We start from the raw sequence: 24,794 nt of genomic DNA, 5'->3' as shown, positions 1-24,794 counted from the left end.
TTAGACACGCAAGGGCCCGGAGGGTCGTATCTGCAGACGAAGCGTCGGAGCACCGCGGGATCGCGTAAAGGTAAAGACCTGCTACGGAGCACGGTGAAACAGAATGAATATACTACACATATATAGGCGCGGGACGAGCGATGAAGAAGAAGGGGGTCGAGGGGCGTCGAAGAGCCAGGAACGGTAGCGCGCCTCCTCGAGTGTTTGCAGTCCACTCGAAGTTCGTCCCGGGCGAACGCACCAGTCAGCAGGCTAGGACTTAATTTGTCTAACGAGGGCCCACGGCGGGCTGTAGCTCGCTGCTTTTACACGTATACACGGTACACCGATACACCCGTGTGGAGGAGACCCCGTGAACTCTGGCGATATTCCCCGTGAGGCCCCACAACGCGCGTGGGGCCCACCTGTCATCTCAACGGATAGACAACCGAGGGAAGAATGAAAAGACCGCCGCCCCCGCCTGCCTTCCAGATTCTTCTTCTTTTCCTCTTTCTCTTCGTCTCCCTCCCTCCCTCTCTCTCTCTCTCTCTCTCTCTCTCTCTCTCTCACTCTCGCTCGTTTGTGTTATTTGGTATTTACTTACTCTCCTTCCCTTCGCTGCCGTCATCCCCCCCCCCCCATCTATCTATAGCGTCTCTCCATTACATCCGTACAAAATGAAAAGATTTTATACTCGTTCTACGTTTTTTTTGGTCGCTCGTGCAGCGTTTTTATCTTTGATGCCGGGGTCACTGTGTGTGTATATACCTGTAATATGATAATAATTTTTTTTATCTTTTTCTACTCATATACTGCAGTGTTTAAAAATCAAATGCTATATCGATTCTTCTGACCGAACGGGTGGAAAAAAAAAGAAGAAAGTAAACGCGATTTCGCTGCATCGGATATATATATATGTATGTATATATATTATTATAGTATAATACAGCTGGTTGTATTCTACCCACACCCTTACATATCTGAATCTCGAGGGTGAATCCCAGTGAATTCCTTCTTTTATACGGGACGATGATTTTCTATGGGAATTATGTATTCCATACAATATATATACGTGTAATAATAGGTATATAAGATTTTCACACTTTTATGTGTATTTTTTATACTCGGGCCACTGCGTCCTCGGCAGGTTTTATATGTGGATTATGTACTACCTTTTTACACGTTCGAACACGTCTCTATTCCTTCCTATCTTCGGAACGCGATCTTGTACAGGGTGTTCCGATTAGAATATGTAAATTTACTCTCGTGACCCGTGACCTCTAATTCAAAGATTCGCGCATCTCGATTGTGACTCGAATCGAATTTTTTTTTTCTTGCGACAAAAGAAAAATCCGACAAAACTTCTCATTGTTATAACGAGTCTTGTATAATGAATGGCAACTTTTTCCGAAAAATTGTAAAGTTAAAAAAAAAATTCGACGCCTGCAACCGTGTGACAACAATAATAATGATTCGTAATTTTTGACACCCCGTACATACGATATCACGTGAATTCTATGTGTATACATATATAAATGTGTTATGTGCGTATAAGGCGCGCAGGATCTGCGAAAGAGAAGAGAAAGGAAGGCGCGATACGTTATATATATATATATATATATATATATATATATATACGTACGTACGCATCCAGCTTCCAGAAAAAGAGATGAGATAAGATGAGAAGAGAAGAGAGGCGAGGCGATGATGGTGTTCCCGGTTTTCACGGGGTGTTTATGGGTAGGGGAATGACGGGCGTCACCAGCAGTACCGCGGCTAATTTCCTCGGCATTGAGCCGCATTGTGCTTCAAATCGCTCTTCCCATACCACCGACCAAAAACACCCTCCGAACCCCCTCGTCTCACGTATAATTGTAGATCTATTCAACGGCACATACACCATCCCCGTGTATAGTATCTATGTATTCCATCTGTATACTTACGTATATCATCTCGTATGTATGTATATATGAGCGATTCCACGACAAGTCGAGTAAAGACTTTTTCCAATTCAGTTTGAAAATTCGGGTCCAATATCATTTGTAATCTCTTTCTTGTTTCGTTTTGTGGAAAAGTTGAATTCATCAATTTTTCACTTTTAATTTAATCAGACCGCGAGTTTTCAGTTTTCCTCGGAACAGAATCCAAAAAAATTCCACGTTACTTGAAAAATGGTTGTTTTTGTCCAGAAATGCGAGAGACACGAACAGCTGTTCCGGGGGGGGGAAATATCTAGTTATATCCAAGAGCTTCTAAAAGTCAAAAAAATAATCGTAGAAACGATTGAAAATCTATATCGAGAAATGGGTGGGACGAGAAAATCGTTGTTGATCGAGTTAGCGTTAAATGCCCCATATATTATGTACGTCTGATATAAAGGATTCATGACGCGTATCTATACATATACCGTAATAACTGTGTGTAGAGCGTACTGCAGCTGGGTGATTTGTCGTGTATAGCGTCCCCGTGTACATTATTCTGTATAGGTGGTACCTACACTGTACACATTATTATATGTATAGGGTTCTTCTGATTCTAATTCCGCTCGAGGCGTGCGGGGCGTGTAAAACGCCAGGAGCTTCCGTTGTATAAAGCAGCAATCAAATTGACACGCCGTTTTAAATGGGTAAACCAGATACACACGCTTCGGCGCCTTGTATGTATACCTACCCCACATAACGCCTGTATACCTATATATGCTTATAATTGTGTACATGAAATTTGATATATATTATTATGTATACAGGTACGTATACCTTTATACGTATATATTATACATAATAGGATGCGCGTTATTGTCGCAGAGACTTTTTTTCTCTTTTCCATTTTTTTTTCTTCACTTTCATGCAAATTACATATTTTATACAGATAATACATCATTATACAGTATGGGTGGGAAATCGTAAAATGATTATAATCACGACGTATTTACTTATGTATACATCATGGCGTAAGCTCCGAGCTATATATATGAATATGATGCGGGCTAATCCGGCTCATCTTTCTTCGGAAAAAATCGAGAGCGGCGCACAAGCGGGCGTACACATTACAGTGCAGGGGGTATGTATATATAACGATGCCGAATCACTTTTTGAAATGAGAATCGAATTGGTTTCGAGTAATGGTCATCGTATGACGCCTAGCTGTAATCGCCGGTAAAGCGGTCTAATGGGACGATATGATGCGAGGCGTGATTATCAACTATCCTGCGGCAGTCAAAGCACACGAGATCTGCAGTGATCCACGTATTGTGTATGCTATACGTATATATGTATATGTAGAAGACTTTAGATTCGCCCGAGAAGTCAAAGTGAGGTATATATACATGTACGAGTAGTTGCGGGCACTACAGAGGCATTGCCTTTGGCTACGCGTGCAGAAGCTGATTGTGAGAATATATACAACCCATATACACACATATATTCGTATACCTAGGCGTATACCATTTTATACGTACGTGAAACCTACCCCGAACGTCGGTGTTTGATGTGGATGTGGATGTCGAGGATGTGACGTCGGCTCTTCGCTCGGTGTCGCTGTGCCGAGTTCAGAAGAGGGCGAAAGAGGCAAAGTGAGGAAGAAAATGGAGGACGAAGGATACGGAGGGTAGGAAACGAGAAAGAGAGAGCGAGAGAGAGAGAGAGAGAGAGAGAGGGGTAAAGTGGAGAAAAAGAAGGAGCGGAGAAGGAGGGACTTGTCTTTTCTTTTCTTTTTTTTCCTCTCTTTTCTTTACTCGCCTCTCATATATCTCAGATGAGTGTGGGATTGCCCGTGTCCTCGAGAACCCATTCGAGCGCCCGGTAGACAGTATCACTAATTATGGCGTGCCTCATTAGCGTCACCTCTATATACTAGGCACTCTTCCTCCTCATCCCATACTCTACGCTCTTCATATTTCGCCCTTCTTTCGTCTTTATTCTTTTTCTATTTCTCTCCTGGTTTTTTCACCCCCACGGCCTCCCGTTCAAACTTACATACCTATACGCTTCTCTCTTTAGTTTTACAATTCCGCAAGGCACGCAGCGATCTCGATCGTGTCCATGCGAGTAAAGTTTTACACATCCTACGTGATTCTTCCAATTGTGATTGAAATACGTCTTATGTCAGTGTCGGTACGGATACAGTTATCCAAAGAATATTTAAAAAAAAAAAAAACCGACGGCGTATGTATGGAGGGCCGAGATCGTTTGCAAACCGGAAGTGTGGTAACCCCGGGGTATTCATTTTTTTTTTCAGTCGCCCTTTTTTTCTGTAATTTCTTTTTTCATGTTCTTTATTTCGCGTTACGCAGTAAGCCGTAAGTAAGTATAATGTAATTGCGGTACGTTTCAACGCTTCGAAGTAAAGGGGTTCGCATTGTTTGGGGTTCGGAGTTTAATCAAATTTCTTTCGGGCGAAGATAAATCGGGAATCTACCTTTTCTGCACCTACGTATTATTATCCTTGAATAAAAAGCGAGGACAAAGGTTGGAGACCTCTTGAGATCCCAACCACCGTTTTCTAAGAAGCATTTATATTATGTTTATATATATGTATATGTAGAAAACCTACCCGAGGTATAGTTATATAGGTATACAGAATACGACGATCAGCTAGAAACCGAATTCAAGTTGAGCGGTTTCAACGTCAATTGTGCGTTAGTATAATTGGGGTTCCGAAGAGGGAGGATTGCGGATCATTGAATGGCTGCAGGGCGCAGTAGCTAGTGGTGAGCGTACAAATTTTATTTCATTTTTTCTGTAATTTTTTTTTTTTGCTTTCTTCCTTGGAAAAAAAAACATCATTTCATCCGTGAGATATGGGATTATGACGCTGCTTATACGATTAACAAATAACTATATTTTCATGGAACCTTAGAATTTTCCAACATCGGGTAGCGTGTAGCGTAACAAAATGGAAAGAGTATTAATTCACACTTGGATAAAAGAGATGATTTTCATAATTATAATTTATCTTCATATGCTTTTGAGAAAATCAAAATCGCGTTTCGATTGACTCGAAGAAATATTTTGTCGAGATACAAATTTATTTCAAGGGGATCGAATCGAACGAGTAAATTCGATGTAGAAAATCACTCGACCGCTGAACGCTCGGAACCTCCGATCTCTCTCGACTGGCCCGGGTTATCAGATGCAGATTGAATAAACTAAAACTGACGGACAAACGTGATTACGTTCCTTGACCCGGAAAACTGACCCGCGGGCGATTCGATGGAACCAATAAAATTCAATAAAATCTTGTCGGAAATTTGACGATATCAAATCTGCGACTATATAGCTGTACGGGTCCCCGAAATCTCCTGATATGAATTGTGAAAAAAATTGTTTTTTGATATCAAAGTCGGATACCTTATACACGACACAACGAATGTGGTCTTGTGAACAACCAGTTGAAAGTAAAAAATACATCGTTTTTTTTTGACGCTCCGAAATTTGCGGAATAGCCGGCTTCCGCCCGCACCCCTTACGAAATGGTCAAAGCGACGCGCTAGGTATACAGGGGTGAAGTTAGGGGTGGGTACGTTTGATTATCAATTCCTCGCCTGACCGATCCCCTACCCCTGTGCCGTGCTGCTTCAGAATTGCCCAATTTTCGACTAAGAAACTCTATTATCGCGGTTTACTGAATCGTTTATCCGCTACCGAGGGGACGACGCGTTTACACTACGCTCGGTGGCTATATCTATGTCGTCCAACGGCTAATAGAACAACGTAATACAAAGAAGTATTCGGTGCATCGGGATTCGTTTATCCGTCCCAGACTCAATCAAAGTCTATTCGATTTTACTTCGCTTTTAGTTATATATATACCTTGGGGTGGTCTTTATTTTGGGTATTTTCGAATTTTTTTTTCACGATAGCCCTAATTCGGTTCGAAATAAATTAAAAAAAAAGCCTGCTGAATTTCATCCCTTAATTTTAATATTAAGCCGTGCCCCACTGCAGTCGAAGTTTTAAATGTAAATAACATGTGAAAGTGTCATCTCGTTCTTTACCATTTTGTAAGTCATTAACATATATGCTTAAAATTCTAGACTCTGCAAAAAAGGTTTCCTATGATTTTTCACTAGCTTTATCGGTTCAACGGATATTCGAGGTCAAAGTCGAATGTTTGTGCTTTGGTAATTGTGAATGACTGTTCTGAGAAAGCAGTTAAATTAGTGCAAGATTTTTGTGGGCGATACACTAAAGATGAAAAACAACTTCATTACGTATTACAATTAGTTTAGAATCACAGAGAACAGCGAACAGTATGTAATGAATAGATTATTTTGAAAATACGATAAACCAAAAGATATGTTTCTAATTACATTTTTTAGAATATGTGTGCCAAATTGATGAAGCCCATTCGTTAAAATTTGACCTCGAATATCTATTAAACCGATAAAGCTAGCGAAAAATCATAGGAAACCTTTTTTGTAGAGCGTTAAATTTCCCACAAGAAAACCATAGAGTCTAGAATTTTAAGCTTATATGTTAATGACTTACAAAGTCGCAAAGAACGAGATGACATTTTCACATGTTATTTACATTTAAAACTTTGACTGCGGCGGGGCACGGGTTAATATTAAAATTAAGGGATGAAATTTAGCAGGCTTTTTTTTATTTATTTCGAAGCGATTTAGGGCCATCGTGAAAGAAAAATTCAAAAATACCCAAAATAAGGACCACCTTAGTACACCTATGGGCCATTCCACGTGAACCGGATCAGTCACCTCTCAGATATTTTTTTAATTTGGCATGTCGATTGTCCATGGGGAGTTAGATTTTTGTGCCAAAGGATTTTTGAATTAGTGCAAATTTCGATTTATTATGAACAATCGAAAAATTGAGAGGCGGTTTCTTTAAAAAATCATAACTTCGTCAAAAATGATGTTAGATTTAATTTTTTTTTTTTGAATTTACGCGGATAAGGCTATAGATTTATGAAAAAAATAAATGGTGCCGAAAAAGTTTATTTATCATTTGTTTATTTGACAATGAATTTTTAAATGATTTTTAAAACACTGATGGATAGCACCGAAAAATTAAAAAAAAATGCTGACATATACTTTGAACTATACTACAGCCTGTGAATTAATTTCAGAGATGCGTTCGGCTTTGTTTTCGAGTAAAAAATCATCGAAGTTGGCGGCGCGCATGAATTCGAGCTCGTCGACGCCTATGCGCGTGATGACGCGCGTCGAGCGACAGAGACCCTATCTACTCTCTACGGACGCTACTTGGTGTACGCTCGACCGCGGTATTCACGAGTCGTTTTCGCGATGATAGACACCGTTAAAAAATCTGAAAAAAATTCCATAGCTTCCCCATAACACGGCAAAGCCATAAAGTAAGTTTCAGAGATGTGTTATTTCTCGTTTCCGAGATGTAGGGACGCATTGGGACTCCGCGCTCGCTACTTGGTAGACACTCGGCGACGGAATTCACGAGTCATTTTTGCGATGATCGACACCGTTAAAAAATCTGAAAAAAATTCCATAGCTTCCCCATAACACGGCAAAGCCATAGAGTAAGTTTCAGAGATGTGTTATTTCTCGTTTCCGAGATATCCGGACGCATCGGGACTTTCCATGCTCGCTACTTGGTAGACACTCGGCGAGGGAATTCACGAGTCATTTTCGCGATGATAGACACCGTTAAAAAATCTGGAAAAAATTCCATAGCTTCCCCATAACACGGCAAAGCCATAGAGTAAGTTTCAGAGATGTGTTATTTCTCGTTTTCGAGATATCCGGACGCATTGGGACTCCGCGCTCGCTACTTGGTAGACACTCGGCGACGGAATTCACGAGTCATTTTTGCGATGATCGACACCGTTTAAAAATCTGAAAAAAATTCCATAGCTTCCCCATAACACGGCAAAGCCATAGAGTGAATTCCAGAGATGTGTTATTTCTCGTTTTTGAGATATTATTGTGGCTTAATATGTCCAAGTAGCAAGCGCGGAGTGCCATATGCGTCCCTATATCTCGAAAACGAGAAATAACACATCTCTGAAACTTACTCTATGGCTTTGCCGTGTTATGGGGAAGCTATGGAATTTTTTCCAGATTTTTTAACGGTGTCTATCATCGCGAAAACGACTCGTGAATACCGCGGTCGAGCGTACACCAAGTAGCGTCCGTAGAGAATAGATAGGGTCTCTGTCGCTCGACGCGCGTCATCACGCGCATAGGCGTCGACGAGCTCGAATTTATGCGCGCCGCCAACTTCGATGATTTTTTACTCGAAAACAAAGCCGAACGCATCTCTGAAATTAATTCACAGGCTGTAGTATAGTTCAAAGTATATGTCAGCATTTTTTTTTAATTTTTCGGTGCTATCCATCAGTGTTTTAAAAATCATTTAAAAATTCATTGTCAAATAAACAAATGATAAATAAACTTTTTCGGCACCATTTATTTTTTTCATAAATCTATAGCCTTATCCGCGTAAATTCAAAAAAAAAAAATTAAATCTAACATCATTTTTGACGAAGTTATGATTTTTTAAAGAAACCGCCTCTCAATTTTTCGATTGTTCATAATAAATCGAAATTTGCACTAATTCAAAAATCCTTTGGCACAAAAATCTAACTCCCCATGGACAATCGACATGCCAAATTAAAAAAATATCTGAGAGGTGACTGATCCGGTTCACGTGGAATGGCCCCTATATATACAGAGCGGACAACGTGAAATTGCGCACCCCATTTGCACATGCGCGATCGTCGGCATTTGTTTCGCAGAATGTCCAACAACACTCCGCTTTCAGATTTAGCTGTCAAATACAAGGACCTAACCTGAACTTTTCGATGAGTGTATTTCTGTCGACATTTAATTAATCTCTCATTCAATTGATCAATTTTATTTGATGCTATGCCACCCTACTTATCTGTGTCTGGTTTTGTGTCGCATTATTCACCTGACACAACATACCTCAGTCATATTTAAATACGGCGATCTCAGCTGTATTGGTGATCGACAATTTGACAGCTACAGCTGAAATCTGAGGCTGTTGGTACAACACGCTAGCAGATGATAAATTCGACTGCCGTTTTGATTCACGCTTGCGCACAAAATCTGGGTGCGCAATTTCACGTTGTCCGCTCTGTATATATATATATAAAAAGGCAGTTTATGCGATAACACGGTGTACTGAAATAAAATTGAATTTTCAATTCCTCGAAATTCCAGCTTTTTTTTTTTAATTACGGAAAATCTATACTAAAACGCGAAATGTTTATAACTTTGATTTCAACCGAATTGTCCGAACTCCGGGAGCGCCGATCCTGATTCGTATACTATATATTTTGGTATACGAACGGTGAAAATGTTACTTTAAATTTCTACCGTCATGCATTGGAACGATTTACTGGACACGACCGTCGATCCACAGGTTATCCCTGCGGGTCACAGGTGTCCACGACGCCATAGCAGCAAACCGTGCATTATCGTCTCCGCCTCGGTAATACCTCCGCATCACAACAAAACGCCCTTAAACTAAGCGGACCACCGTTTCGGTTCATCGTTCACCGTGAGCAAAGGCGCTTTTTGTTCCTCTGCTAGGATATGCGCTCAATTACCTCCAAGGAAATTCTATTATGAGGTATTTACCGGTCGAACTGCTGACGTTCCGACTACCGACCTTATGGACGGACGGGCGAACGTACCCCTGCCTACGTAACCGCTGACGGACAGGGGGCTGGGTTACGGGAACGGACGTCCATTCGCTCGAGAGAGACGAGCGCAAGTGTCAAGTCTCCTCCACCCTGCGCCACTCCAGGGGTTGTTGTGCAGTAGGTAGTCGAGTTTACGAGGTAGGCGGTTCTGTTTGACCTGGGATCACATGCCCGATAATTATAGACTTTCACGTAAGCGCGTATAGCATACTCCGGGTCGATGATCAGACGTTGCCTTTGCGTCGCCCGGACTGACGGAAATTTTGAATAAAGAAGCGACAGTGTGTCATTCACTCGAGATTGAAAAGCGCCACGAGAAGTGGGATAAGAAGAAAGAGACGAAAGTCCGATGGGACAAAGTAACGGAGAGATCTGAGGATTATCGAGTTCGCGACAATAACCGAAAGTAAAACAGCCGATTGTACGTGTATTATATGTAGACTCGACAATGCGCGATATGTAAGGCGATGTGTAAAGCACCGCGTTTACATGAAATATAACGACTCAATACACCGATTGTCTTCTCGAGTACAGGTAAGATCTACCGGATCACGTAAATGTGGGACCTTCTCTTTATTCCGAATGAAATACCATTTCGATCCGTGCGACTAAATTATAGAGCGGCGCGCCGCCTTTTCAAACACCCGATTCGAGGATATCCGCCATGTGATTCTTTCTTGTTACGGATTTAGTGGATAGGATGTAAACGATACCTGCATTAAGTAAAATCTTACTTTTTAGATACAACAATTCCGAATGGCGAAATCGCTCCCGTCGGTGAAAATATCACAAAAAAATTATGCTCCATAATCGAAACGTCCATTTTTTTTCAACAACGCTTTTTCCTCATCCATATCGAACGCCGCGCGGTTGTCGACGTTTCGCGCGGTCGTATAGGTACGAGCCGGTAAATTCCAAGACGTCGCGAGTCACGGGTACACCTAATTATTACAAACGCGAACCTATAACACTGCGGATCGTGGAAACGAAGATAAACGAGTTCACGGAACGCAAGATAAATATCTCGAGCTTTTATACTTTTGCGTGGAGCGTGTACACACCCAAGCACGCACCCAGCAGCAGCGGCTCTTTAAAAAAAATAACTTCATTCCCGAGGGTTTTTACCTTTTTTTTTTTTTCCTTTTTCTCTCCGCTTCCTCTTTCTCTATTCCAATTAACCTTGAAGGCGCGTTGAGCAAGCGAGCGAACGAGCGGGTCTTATGTACTATACCGGTGATGTAAGAGGCCCCTGTATAAAAGGGGCAGTCGAATGAGATTAATTCAAAAATGACGTTGAGTTCTTTAGACCAGCTACATGCGCATGCGGTATAGTGTACGCCGTAGTAGTAGGTAAACGCGCCGAGGGCCGAGCTGAGGACTTTTTTTTTTTTTTTTTTCTTTACCCCGTACTACAGCTTTCGAGATCCGCAATCAAAAGGCGCGATGGTCCGCGCTGATGATATTTAAAACATATGAGGTAAAGCAAAAGCAAACGCTATCGCTATACCGTGTACGTCTTTTGCGATTTTTATTAAGAAATTCGTCGAGTTTCCGACGTCGTTTCCATTCTCCATTTTCTTATTCGTCCGTCTCCGGATTTTCTCGCTTATGAATTTTGATGACGACGGAGCTGGAAGTTCGGGTTAGTGAGCCTCTTGTGCAGTGGGCGTCTTTTATTCGAAATTCTCGTATACCGCACGGCGGGCCCCGTCCCAAAAACCACTTCGTTTCATTCGCCCGTCTTTTTCCTCTAGAAAGATATAGGTATACGTATATGCTGTAAATACAGGTACACACATAGACACCCGGATACCCATAAGAACGACTTTTTTTTACCTGAGCCAATAGTAATATCAAAACCACATCAAGAACAAATCTGACAGATTGAAAAAACCACACAAAGGGCAGGCATTCGCTTCTATATACATACGTATAGGGTACTCTCGTGAGCATAACGCTCTGTAAAACGCGGTGGTGGTTCTCTTGTGGTCTTCCGCCTCATTTCCGCGAGAAGTGAATGCGATTGTGGCCAACTTCACCGCGCGCTTTTACGATCCCTACCCGGTTCATCCGTCAAATCGAATTTTACACAACAACTTCTGTCTGCCCCAATGGATCGTGTATATATACGTAACGTTTTGTTATTTTCTTCCTTTCCCATCCCTTCGATTTTCTCTCATCATTTTTTTATATCTAGTCCCGAAAAATCGTCCGAAAGCTTATCGACATTTTCAACGGGATTCTCTTCACTTTTCCCGAAATTCGCGTATCGATCCTATTCCCGTCTGCCGCGGAATCTTTCGCACTTTTAGTTCGATATATCCGACGTATACTCGCGCGGATACAAATACTTTCCTCAGCTAGAACTACTCAAGTTTATTTACACTGCGAGAACGCGGTCTGATTCCTGCGGAAATGGATCGCGTTACCTCTCGGGGACTCCGCGCGGTTGCCGCCCGCTCTGTTTGACCGGCTTCCGTCGGCCAACTTCTCAAATTTCATCGCAACCCCTATAGCTAGTTTGCCGTCGGCTGTTTAACTTACGCGCGAACATGACAGGTTAACTTTACCTCTGTCAAAACAAACCTCACCTCGCATACCTATAACGTGTCTTTTCCGTTTTTCCTTTTTTTGTTCTTTCTTTTTTTTTTCTTTCTCAATTCCTAATTCTCCGACGCGGGGATTCCGACACGACGTTTGATATTTGGAAAGGAATCGTCCCGTCTCCCGTTACTTGTATACATACAAGCCGTATAATATCGCACAGGCGATCGTCAACTTTTTTTTTTTGGGAGTTACCTCCCGGCGAATAAAAGAATATAAGAGAAAAAAATGGTTGCGTGTACACGACGTACACGTTGACGAGAGGCGAGAAAAAAATTTGACGCGAAGTAAAAGGATATAGGGGGGCGGGGGGGGGGGGGGGGGAGAGATGGTTGGATGGAATTTGCATCGCAGCTCGGTAGGAATAGCGCGAGTGGCGGCAGGACGTGGTTCCGGGGATAGTAGCGATGAGAGTGCAGCAGGAGGAGAAGACTCATTTCGCAAGTTTGAAGGGGTTTTAGAAGCTCCGTCGTCCGTCGTTGGGCACCTGGGCTCAAGGATGCCTGAAGGACGTACTAAAGGACGTTTGAGGACGCGTGGAGAACGGGCGCGCTCTGGAATAAGTAGTATGAGGTTATACAAGGAAGAGAAAGGGAAAGGTAGAAGGAGGGCGCCAACTACTCCAGAACTGGGAAAACCCTTGATTCCGCAATCCGTACAAAAGTCTCGCGGCAAACACCCGATATCCTTGTAGCGTTTCAAGGAGACGAGGATACCGACGGTGCAAAGCGGGGGACGGCGGCGGCGCTACCGCTGGTCGCGGCGAACCTATACATACGCCGCGCGCGATGCTCGAGTCGAGCTCGCGGAAAGTGTAGGGCATATTTACAGCGAGATGAGTAGGGAATCCGCCGCGCGGTACCGGGAGCCCGGAAACCCCGGAGGCCTGGAAGCTGCGGAGGGACCGGGAACCGGGCTGCGCGGGGGAAATGAGGCGCAGAGAGAGGAGCGGGGGAGGGAGAGGGCTCGGCGAAGCCTCCTCGACGACTCTAGGATACTCCTTATCGAGATCCTCGTAGCCCTCGGTACAAGGACCATCCGCGTCCTCTTCTGCAACGTGTACTCCCCGTCCTCCCTTTCCCCCCCCCCCTCGTCCCTCTCTCTCGCTCCTTCTTCCCGAAGGAGGAGAGCGCGCGCATACCTACGGGAATTTCGCCCCTCCGAGGTAGGCGAGAGAACGAAGGGGGACGTTCCTTTGGAAGTGGATTCGCCTCGCGGTGTTCGCGATACGGCGTAAGTCGCGTCCGTCGCTGGTACACGTATACGTGCGCGTATTACCTACACACACACACACACACACCGACACCGTCGCCTAATCACGATCCTCCACTTCCCTCCCTTTCTTTTTCTTCCGAGAGTGAGACGACCGGATCCGGATCGCGTGTATACTCGTCTTTCTTTTTCTTCTTTGGTTTTTTTTTATTTGTTTCTTTGCCCTCGGAGTCCGAGGCGAGGAGGTGTTTGAGAGATTCTCCGACACCTTCTGGCTGGTGATTGGACCGGCAACGAGAGCGGAAATAAGGAGTGCTCTGAGAGACTCTCCTCCATTTTCCGGCATCCTCAGAAACCTGATTATCTCACTCCACCACCTCTTTTGCTCGGTCTCTTTGTCATCAAGACTTTTGTCGATGCTCGACGATTATACCGGTACGGCAACAAGGGAAAAGGGTACCGTATCAATGTACACTCCATCGGCCAACGGTCTCTTTATTTTCATCAGCCGATGGGACGATAGCTGCAGTACTCCTGACCTCTCGATCGCTCGACCGCTACTCGATGTTTCTTTGTCTTTTATCGCCTCGAATTACACCCGGTGCGAACACCCTGCGAAAACCCACGCTTAATCTTTAGTCGATGTTTCAAAATTCGCCCTGACAACGAACCTTCAATTACACGTACCTGTAACAAGCAAGGTCACTGCTACGAGTCCTGCAACGCTCTCTAGATGCAGGTGAAGATTTATATGCATATACGCGGAACAGTCGGTTGTGCAGTACGTACATTATACATATTCATAAATACACTCGTACTTCTCTAAAAAAGGGATCAGATATTTGCACAAGTGTGTTAAAAAGTACAAACGGAATAACCTAGGGTTTCACGAGGTAGGTACGGCTCGGTTGGTTGGAGAAGAATTTCAATTCGAGGGAGAGCATATTCATGCATCCGTGGAACCTCCGCCCACTGGAGTGTTTCACTCTCCGCGGAGTAGGTATACCCATGTGTCTACGTACCTATACATGTATGTATGTATGTATAACGTAACTCGTACAACGTGGCGCACGTTAGATTCGCAGACCTTGGAACGGCGCATAGGAGGCAGCGGGAGCTTTACAACCTTGTAATATTGTAGGTACGTCCGTACGACTCGCGTCCACTCGTTACGCGGCGTATCAGGGTTTTGCCTCCGCGCGGGTTGAAAAATAGGGGGGCAGTGGGGGGGGGGGGGGGGGGTGGGGAGGCAGCGGTACCTGCAGCCGCGCGTATCCGTGTGACGGGTGTACGATGACGACGACGACGACGACCACGACGCCGACGACGACGACGACGACGACGACGAAGACCGCGTACGGGCTGCTGAGGGTCCTTGCTTTGACTCCGCCACGGAGTTTGGCTGAATGCCTCTCTATACCGGAGTACGTGCTTCTAAGTGCATCCTGATTTTTAGAACCTCTTTGATTACACGCATTCACCCGACCGACCGCCTGTTTCCAACGTTATAAGGTGCTCACATAATTAAATACACCTCGTGTAAATTTTCCTTTCTTTTTTTTTTTTTACGTTTTGTTTTGTTTTTCTCAAATACTTCTTTCGTTTTTTTCAAAGTCATTCAATTTTTGTCGTTTAAAAGTGTATTTCTTTTCTTCTTGTTTTTTTTTTTTTTTTTAATCTTCGTCATTTTTTTCTAAATCGCAACGACTTTTACATACTTAATCACTTCGATGATTTTGAGAAAATCTAAAGTTACGCTGTATGTAACGTTGATAATTTTTAACCATCACGTCTGCTTCGGTTTGAAATCTCTCATTTCCTTCTTTTCGTGTTTTTAATAATTTATTTGTCTATTTTTATTTTTTTGCCAAAGCGAATGAGAAAAAACGAACTCTAACAAGTTTCTGAAAATTGAATGTGTAACGAGTCGAAAGAAGGCAAACGAGGAAAAAAGAAGATAAAACCGGCAATGTTCGTAAATTTGGAAACGTGTGCGTGCATTCGTCGCGATTTTTTCTACCAGATAAAGATGGAGGCGTGCTCAACCGTTTGTAACAGTTATCAGGCATCTATAGAACCCGAGAGCGTTTCAGTGGGTTTTATCAGCGTATACAGCGTAACCGGATACAACCAATGCCACCTGCACCGACGTAGCTATACCTGCGTATAGGTATAAAACACCGAGCTCCAAAACCTCTTGACAGGTGTACGAGAGGAGGTGTGTTGATTTATTTGATAAATGAGTACTGGATGCGAATGTGGATAGGGCTTAAAAGGGAGAAGCGCACGGAGGGTTGTGGGCGGGGGCCGAGCGACGGTCGGGAAAGAGCGGAGTGGCGAAGAGGGGGGGGGGGGGGGGGGGGGAGGAAAAAAGAGAGAGAGAGAGAGTGAGAGAGAGGGAGGGAGAAAGAGAAGGGAAGAGCCCTCCAACGGAGGGTCCTACAGCGACGACCAAGCGCCAACCTCCTCGCTTCGGGATTCGCCGACGCAAAATCAACCGGCGAGAAAGTTCCGTTCTCTGCCCCCCCCCCCCCCCCCCCCCCGCGTGTAGTTCGCCGTTCCGCGGGGTTCGCCGGCACCGCCGCGATTCCTCCCGGCCTCCCGGCTCCGCGACTTCGCTACTCGAGTGCTCGCTTTGTATCCTCCATATTTCCGCGCTCGTAACCGGCTACCGCCGACCGAACCACCTACACCGTCGCCGCCGTCACCGCTGCGGTACAGTGGCAGCTGGTTATACCCACCCGCCACGAGTACGCTCCCGCATTCACGTTCACGTACCATTAGGCTACACCGTAAATGACACTCGCTACTTTTACACGGATTATTCCATCCAGTAGCTCCGACCGCTGCCGCCGTATAACCGCCGCCGCTAATGCTCCGCTAGCACTCGTTATATACTCGCCAACCAACACCTTTCAGACCAACGAAACCCCGTTATATTAACAACACTTTTTCTCTCATTGTCGCTCGCTGTTATACCGAAGAGTGACTCGGTACGCTCGAAAGAGAATGTGCAGCGCAACGATTTTTCAACGGGGAATCGCTCGAGACCGAGATGAGGATATCGGGGGTTCTTTTTTTTTTTTTTTTTGTATCGCGCCACGTCGGACTCGCGATCGAAATTTCCGAGGGTGACTTTTCCGACTCCCGCGTGACCCTGAATATCCAGGTATATAGGTTCAGGTGATACATATACATACCTGTACCTACACCTAGTTCTATTACGTGCCAACCGAAAAATCCTGACTCCGAGACTTTCGAGTATCGAGGTGCGACGAAGTGAAGTAAAAAGGGGAGAAAAAAAAAAAAAAGAAGAAATACGAAGAACAAAAATGAAAAAGAGGGAAAAACGAAGGGCCGAATTAACCGCCCTTCTCCCTTCGCATTTTTGCTCCGCTAAGCCTGCAGAGAGAGAGAGAGCAAAGCACCGAACGTATACACACACACATATATATATATATATATATATAGCGAGGTGAAAAAGAAGAAAGTACAAAGAAAAAAAAAAAAAAGAAAAAGAAAAAAACAGAAAAGCTCCGGTAACCGAACGTCCGGGGTTATAACTGCCGGCTGGGTATAAAATATAAGACGTTCGCATCAGGTGTATATCTGTAACGGCGTGTGCGCCACGTAAAAGCTGTGTGGCGAAGTCGTCGTCGAGGAAGGCGCCGGCGTTGATTGGATCACCGCAAGAATCGATACTCTCACAGGAGAGCGCGGAGCGGGTACCTCGGCCAACCCCCGGACTCGGTATATCCCGAACTCCCGGCCGCGTTCCGCGCTCTTCCCCGTGACGGCCTCCTGGAGCATCCTCGAGTAGGTCCTCGAGAAAGCTCGTCCCCCACACCCCGCCGGTGCTCTCGACTACCCCGCCTCTCCCGCCTCTCCCGCCTCCGCCGCTTTCCCCGATTTCACTCGCCGATCCTGTCCAGCGGCGAGGTCTCCATGCCAACGCGGCCGGCTCGATAAATTGGTCCTCTGTCCCGGGGACGGACGGGGATTATTCGATCCTCCGCAAATTTACGCCAAGGAGTCAGGAGGCTCCTAAACCCCGGCGGGGACCTTAGCCACCGTCATTTAATCGTCGGTCACGCACCGGCCGACGACGCGACGCGCAAAACCGCATCCGATCCACCTCGAATCGTTTCTGTATGTAACGCACTTTTACATCGCATCATGTACATTTGGTCATTATCACGTGTTATCCTTCCAAGGCCTTACGCGGACGAGACGATCATACGTAAAACACGGTGTGCAAAGGTTTACTTAATTATCTTATCATTGAAAAATGTGCCTTTGTTGCACATAGTAGACGTATCAGCTTTTTATACATATGAAGTTTTGATTGTCTCGAACAAAAAAAAAAAAAACAAACAGCTTTCGATATTATCGCATATACTACAAGCATTCTTCTTTTTTTTCTCTACTGCGATTTTTTATTATTTGTTTTTTTTTTTTTTGCATTTTTTGGAAATTGTTTGAAAAAATTATCTCTTCCGCGGAGCACCAATGAATTCGGCTGGGAATCCGCTAACGAAATTCTTTTATTTCAATTTGTCGTTTATTTTTTATACCACCTGTCCTATCCGTAAAATATCATCTCTGCGCGTATGCGCGCGTAATATTCACCGCGTACCACCTCTACGTTTTGCGCACTTGTTTCAAGTACACTGAAATTTTTATTTTCTACATAAATGCATGACGCCGGAATTCGCGTATCAGTTTTATCCGTATTATCTGTATACGTATAGTGAAACAAAACCCTCTCACCGAAAGTTTTCATTTTTTCCATTTTCATTTTGATTTTCATTCCGTTTGTTATTTCACTTATTCCGATATCAACCGAAATTTTTGACCGTATAATGCGAATTAAATTTTTCATCAAAGTGCCACTCGGCCAGCGATCCCAAAGGATTTTTCAATTATATCGTTTCGCATGCATTTATTGCTCGATTTATCGCGACTATTTGGGTCACGAATACGACGATACTACACGCAGGCCGACGCGCGAGATTAAGTTTCTTTATTTCGTGTTTCGCGTGAGTGGGATTAATTTTTATCGAAAAATCATAAATTGAATGAACATTACATAAAGATAAATGCCGTACACAGCCGAAATCAACATCTATAAGTCTTTCGCTTTTAATATTTCCTATGAAATTCTCCAACGAAGAATAGAAAACATTTCAACTGAGATTCCATCAATGTTTCTTTCTCCACTCGAACGCTAAATCGTGTATAATCCGATGCGGTAAAAAAAATCGTGGAAAAAATTTAATGGGAAGAAAAAACTTGATAATTTAAATGGACACTGCTTTCTTATCGTCTCTCTAAAGTGCTAGGGTTGATTCCCTTCCCTTCTCGAAGATCGTCCCTTCTTATAAATAAATCTCCTCTGAAACAACCCTCCGTAACAATCCTCCGTAAATTGCCCATAATGTACTTATATTTACACGAATCGCAGCGAGAAAAGTGAGCTCGCAAAGAAAATTGGGGAAAAAAAAAAGAAGACCGATCGTTCATCGAACGTATTCCTTGTTCGAAACCATACGGCGGATGAAAAAATGAAACTATATACGAGGCACTCATTTCGCGATGGTAAAAAAAAAAAAAAAAAAAGAAAAAACAATCGAACGAATATTAAAATCGAAAATTAGCAACGTCCGTCGAGTACTATGTGTATACGGTGACGCGTAAAGATGCGGGACTCCGGTGTTGTAGCTACTTGGGGTAGATTTATTAACTGGTGCTAGCTGCAGTGGTGGTACTGCGCCCGCGAACCCCAGGCAGCAGGGTCAAGTGGCTGCCGCGCCGCCCGCCCCGACGAGGCTTTTGCTCACAATCAAACACTCCCTTTCCTCCCTCCCTCCCCCCCGCCCCCCTCGCCCCCCCCCCCTCGCCCCTAACCTCGCCGCCGAACAGTCGCGGGAATCGCGGGGGTGGCTACGGGGAGGGAGGGGTGGGCCGTCAGCTCGCAGAGCACATAGTCATTAAATGCAGTGGGAATTAGTTACACTGGTGCTCGCAGAGAGAGAGAGAGAGAGAGAGAGAGAGACAGAGAGAGAAAGAGATTCGGAGAATGAGAGAGAAGAACGAACGAAGTTATACCTACTGGGGTGAACAGGCTATACTTGTACCACCTATGGATCGTATATACGTATACGTATACATGGGTGCGTGATTGCGTATAGAATCGATCGTCAATATTGTGATTCAATTGCAAACCCCGCATAGGTCATTCCGTATGAACGTATGTGTGTGCGTATAAATATAGAAATTATTCTAGATTGGAGTTTGTTTTTTTTTTTTTGTTTCTGTTCTCGTCCTTTTGAGTTACCGTATTCAACTGTTTTCGACCGAGTGTCCTGCAATGTGCGAAGTTGCGACACACGAGTCATTGCAAACGTGCGTAAGGTGTATAATTATATAGCGTATGTGAAATGCTGAAATCCGATCGATTTTTTCATCTCGTCGTTTTTAATCGCGAATTATTTATCGCACACCTCGCACGGCATCCGAAAGAAGAAAGAGGGTAAATTTGCCGGCGGTGGCGTACGGCTACACGGCCTTTTAACTGCAACGTTGCCGTTGAATGGGAGTGCAGAGTGAATATGAGTGGCGGAATTGAGCCACCATTACCGACGACTAGGAAATCTTGAGAAAATGCCCGAGACGCAAACCCGTGTCCCGCATAGAATACGGCTGGTGCAAAGATTAAAATGAATACCGAGATGAAGAAGGAGAGGAGACCCGAGCTCAACCGTTGAACGACGATGAGCAGCCGCTCGCCGAGCAAACCGAGCGAGAGAAAAAAAAAAAAAAAAAGAAGAGAGAATCGTCGTACTTTGGACCGAGGAAGAAAATACCAAGAGATGCTTCATCTCCTCTCCTTCTTCTTCTCCGTCTTCTCCTCCGTCTTCTCCTCCTTCTTCTTCTTCTTCTTCTTCGTCGTCGTCTTACCTTTGCTCTCGTTTCTCATCTTGATCTCCTTCTTCTTTAACTTGTACCAGCTACGATTCTAACTGCCTCCTTTATACGGCTGTACAGATGAGCACTTTATCCAACTGCTTCAGAGCTTCAGAACGCTAAGCTTTTACTACGACCCTAAGGCTTTGATCGAATCATCTCTTATACACCTTATAATACCTGCAGCAACTGGTATCCGCTTGACTACGATATCTTCGTGTATATATACACCCACCTATAGACGCGTGCGTCGTGTAATGTTTTTGTTTTTTTTTGTTTTTTGTTTTTTGTTTTTTCATCGTGGATTTATTCTTCCACCATTGTACATAATTATTCGTCCGTTCGTATCGTCGATTTGTGATAAAAGCTGTTTTGATCGGAATTACGGAAGCATGATTCCGATCGGAAAACAATTACGTAATTGGAGATTGAAAATGTTGTCGAGTTGCCATCGTTGAAATCTCCGACGTACATACAGGATGGGTAATGACGAAACAATAGTCGCTCCGTAACGCGAATGAAAAAAAAAAAAAAAACAAAAACAAAACAAAATCTATATCATCATAACTGAGGTGAAAAGTAATTCGGAGAAATATATTTATCGATACCTTGATTTTCACGATCGGAACCTCCCAATCACGCGCACCGACGCGATGGTTCAAAGTTGGCGTATAGATCGTACGTGTGCAGTATACATATAGGCACTTGATTAAGAGCGAAATGCAATTTCAATCCAGTATCTAAGTATAAATAATACGGCGAGCGGTGATGGGTGGTTGGCATTCGATGACGAAGAGGATCGGCCTGTGTGCGAGGGTGAGGGAGAGGCGAGGCGGCGAGCGGGGGGGGGGGAGGGGGAGGGGGAGGGGGATGAAGTGGTGAGCGGAAGGGAACGGGGACGGGGACGGGGATGGTGGATGCAGACGACCCACATCGGAACTGAAGTGTTTGTATTGCTGACGCGGCGATCGAATCCAATACCGCGGCCATATCCACAAAAGGATATGGCGTGGGGCACTTCGACCGAAAGCTCTTCGATGCCAATATAATTCTGATACCACTTTCTAACGGCTGCTGTTGCCGCCGATACCGGACTCTCCAAAGGATTTCCGCCGTCGCGTTTTTCGAGCTGGATTTTTTCACGCGATTCACGGATGACTCGAGCTGCAGCTTCGTCGCCTTGATATCGACGTTGCGAATAAGGACAAAAAACAAACGAGGAATGACAGGGTGGTAAATCGGTCAGATGCAGTTTGGAGATGAATGCGGGACACGTAGATTTCACACCGGATAGAATCGATCGAAACAAGTATTCCAACTTGATCGTCGATTCCGGACACTCGATGTACTCGACTGCATTTTGGAAACAAAACATTTCCGTCTCGGGTATCTGGAATCCCTTAATTGCTATTATACACGACGTCGACTCAGATATTTTCTCGAAAAAAGCAATGGAACTAAAAGGATAAGAAAGGAGGAATAATAGCAGCGTTGGTGGACCGGGAGCAGCTAATAACGAGCGATCATGGGTGGGAGTTCATCCGGGGTTGGTATTAGGGGTGAACGGTGTTCATATAGTCGCTATTCCAGCGTGGCAGGGGTTGGTTGTCGGAGGTAACTATTATCATAAACGTAACAATAACGAAGGATGATCCGGCATGTAAACGGTTAGGAGCCGTGCAGGCAGCGTTCATCCCCCTTTCGGGGCGCGGATTACCCCCCGTGAGGAGGGCGGGCACCCCCTGAAAATCCGAAGAGATGTTATTATTGTTGCCTTCCCGATTCGAGAATATAACCAACTTACACGTGCTGCGGACCTGCGGACGCACCGAGAGACACGCGCACGCCTGTGTTTCGATATTGCGAGGCTATATAACGATTGTATATCGACGATTTCGTCCGGACCTGAAAGCCAGAAGGTCGCAACCCACGAAAAAGTTGAAACATCCTCGCAAGGACGTTTTTTGCCAGAGCTATTTTTAGAATTCGGCTGGCTCTACGGGTAACTTGTTGACTTGGGGATGCTGTAAAGGCTTGAGTTCTGGAAAACGGGCAAAAATTAGATTGTTGAATTCAAAGGTTTGCAACGAATCGAGGAATATAATAAGGTTTATTGACGCTGCGCGCTGCTGTGAAAACTGCATTTATTAACAGTTACAGTTGGACGTTTACGAGTATTAATATGACGTTTCATGAGCTATGAACATACAAAGTCACGTGCCGCCACGTTTCCCATTCGACCGAACGTCGTACCTACCTCTATACTCATTGTCGGTACGGTCGAACTAAGTGCGAGATTTTCCTCCACACTCCGCAGTCGAAATATTTCACCATAAGAATCATATCGAATGCTTCCGATTCCCCGTGAATTTCGGCAGCGTCGAATCAATCGATCCGTTAGGAATCTGCGAGGAATGTTAAAAGAAACGAAGAAAACGAACGCAATTTTTTCTCGACTCGCGTGGCTAAAACGCAACACCCTTGGCGTGGAATGGGACAGCCCTCACGGGACTGCCCATCGATATTACCTTGAATTATTTATCCTCGTTATTTCCCCTCGCTACCGGTGGTACGGAACGGCGATTGCACTACTCGCAGCCGCGCTTGCATTCGCACTCGCGGTAGTTCGCTAATCCCGCGCTCGTATATATGGTCCCCGTCCCCGGCTTTCAGCTGTTTCGAGAGGAAAAGTACCGGAAACGTTCTTCGGGGTACCTAAAAGTCCTCGTAGTGAAACAGAGATTGCTCTTTTGTTTCAGGCTATCAGAGTGGCTACCATTCTGGTTCATCCAACAGCGCTGGTAGTGCCGGTGGTTACGGCGGCGCTACTTCCGGCTCAGGTAACGGCGGCGGAGGCGGGGGCGGCAATCGCGGTTATCAGGATCAACAGAGCGGGCCTTGGGTGAGCGGATACGGAGCCCACCAATCGGGGAATTACCAGCAACGCAACCATCACCAGAGCCACCATCACAACCGGCAAAACAATCGCTCGCACCCTTATCAGAACAAACCGCATAATTCGAACTACCAGAACCCGCAATGGGTAAGACCGTTGTACTTGAACTCTCATGTCGCAGTGTTCGGCGATCGATGAATTTCGGAATAACGTTGAACCGTCCTCGTCTTTTGTTTTTTCTTCTCCTCAGAACCATTCCGTGAATCGTCGTGGTGGCGGGAACGGAGGTAGTGGCGGATGGAGAGGACGTTAACCCGATGTTTTCCCGAATCCTCGCGCATTGCTGCAGATATCGGACGAAACGATCGTCCAGCTGCGTCGCCCACTAAATAATCAAAGAAATTTACCTTCTACCGCATTTCAAAAGGTATAATAACGACGGATGTCATTCTCTTTTTATTTTTCCTCGAAAAACTTTCGACGCGATCGTCGGTAATATATTTATACCTGATTTACTGAGAAAAATTATTTTATCTGCAATTTATATTGAACAAATGATAGACAGTGGTCAACAACGACCGTAACGATGTACAATAAATAAAGAAGATGATGAAAAGTATAGACAAAGAATACCACGAAGATAACCGTATTATACATAGAAGAATAGTACAATTACGGAAAAATGACGGCGTTTCTCGTTTTTTATAATAATTACAGTGTTTCAAGCGAAACAACACCGTCTAATTTATGTGTAATCGTTTTTTCGAATAAATTTACAAAAACCATGAACCATAGAATGTATTCTTCGTGCAATAATCTCGCCACGAGAGTTTTTGCGAATTTCGTGCGCATAATATTTTCGCGATTTATTACATCGTGTGTGTGATCGATGCGAGATTTCAAATCCTGTTAGATTTTTTTAGTTTTTTTTTTTTTTCATATCAGACTTTAAATTTTCCGCGGTCAATTGCATGACTACACCGCGCCGTATTTGTCGTACAAAAACAAAATGGTCCTGAAATATCCAATTGTACGTTCAGACATAAAATATATTTGTCAAATATATACCATTTAATTATAATGTGTGCATCCATGAATGTAGAATTACTCTTTAAGGCATTTGGATTATTTAGAAATCTATTTACTCATTATTTGCTGATACGAAGCAATAATTATTTCATATCGGAAATTCGAAGCATAATCGATATTTCAACTTATAACCGTCGTAAGTTTTTTTTTTTGTTTTTTTTTTTTCTTTACACATATCTAGCAGACGGTAGGTTTTATCGGGGAATGGGATAATTTCAAATGTACGAATGTAAACCACTAATTAATTATCCTCGCCAAAGCGGCAATATAAAGATAACAAAATATTTCTCTAAGGAAATCAGTCGTTTTCATTTTCATCGGATAATCCATCAACCATCGCACTCAATTCGGAACCATGCGTTTCACAATGTCTGCAGATTTATGT

At 44.2% G+C, this 24,794-nt stretch overlaps 1 protein-coding gene across 1 annotated transcript in view; it reads left to right on the top strand.

The window, feature by feature from the left end:
* The window catches only part of LOC105690122 (5'-3' exoribonuclease 2 homolog), a 32,326-nt gene extending 7,737 nt beyond the window's left edge, over positions 1-24,589 (top strand). Inside the window, exons 16-17 of the mRNA XM_012407681.4 lie at positions 23,184-23,467; positions 23,571-24,589. Of these exons, the coding sequence (XP_012263104.2) occupies positions 23,184-23,467; positions 23,571-23,633 (347 nt within the window). The 3' untranslated portion in view covers positions 23,634-24,589. The remainder of the gene's footprint in view (positions 1-23,183; positions 23,468-23,570) is intronic.
* Positions 24,590-24,794: the final 205 nt, after the last annotated feature.

Source organism: Athalia rosae, chromosome 3 (assembly GCF_917208135.1).
Source record: "Athalia rosae chromosome 3, iyAthRosa1.1, whole genome shotgun sequence".
Taxonomy (NCBI): Eukaryota; Metazoa; Arthropoda; class Insecta; order Hymenoptera; family Athaliidae; genus Athalia; species Athalia rosae.
Note: the sequence above shows the minus strand (reverse complement) of the source record. Positions and strands in the feature narration are given on the sequence as shown.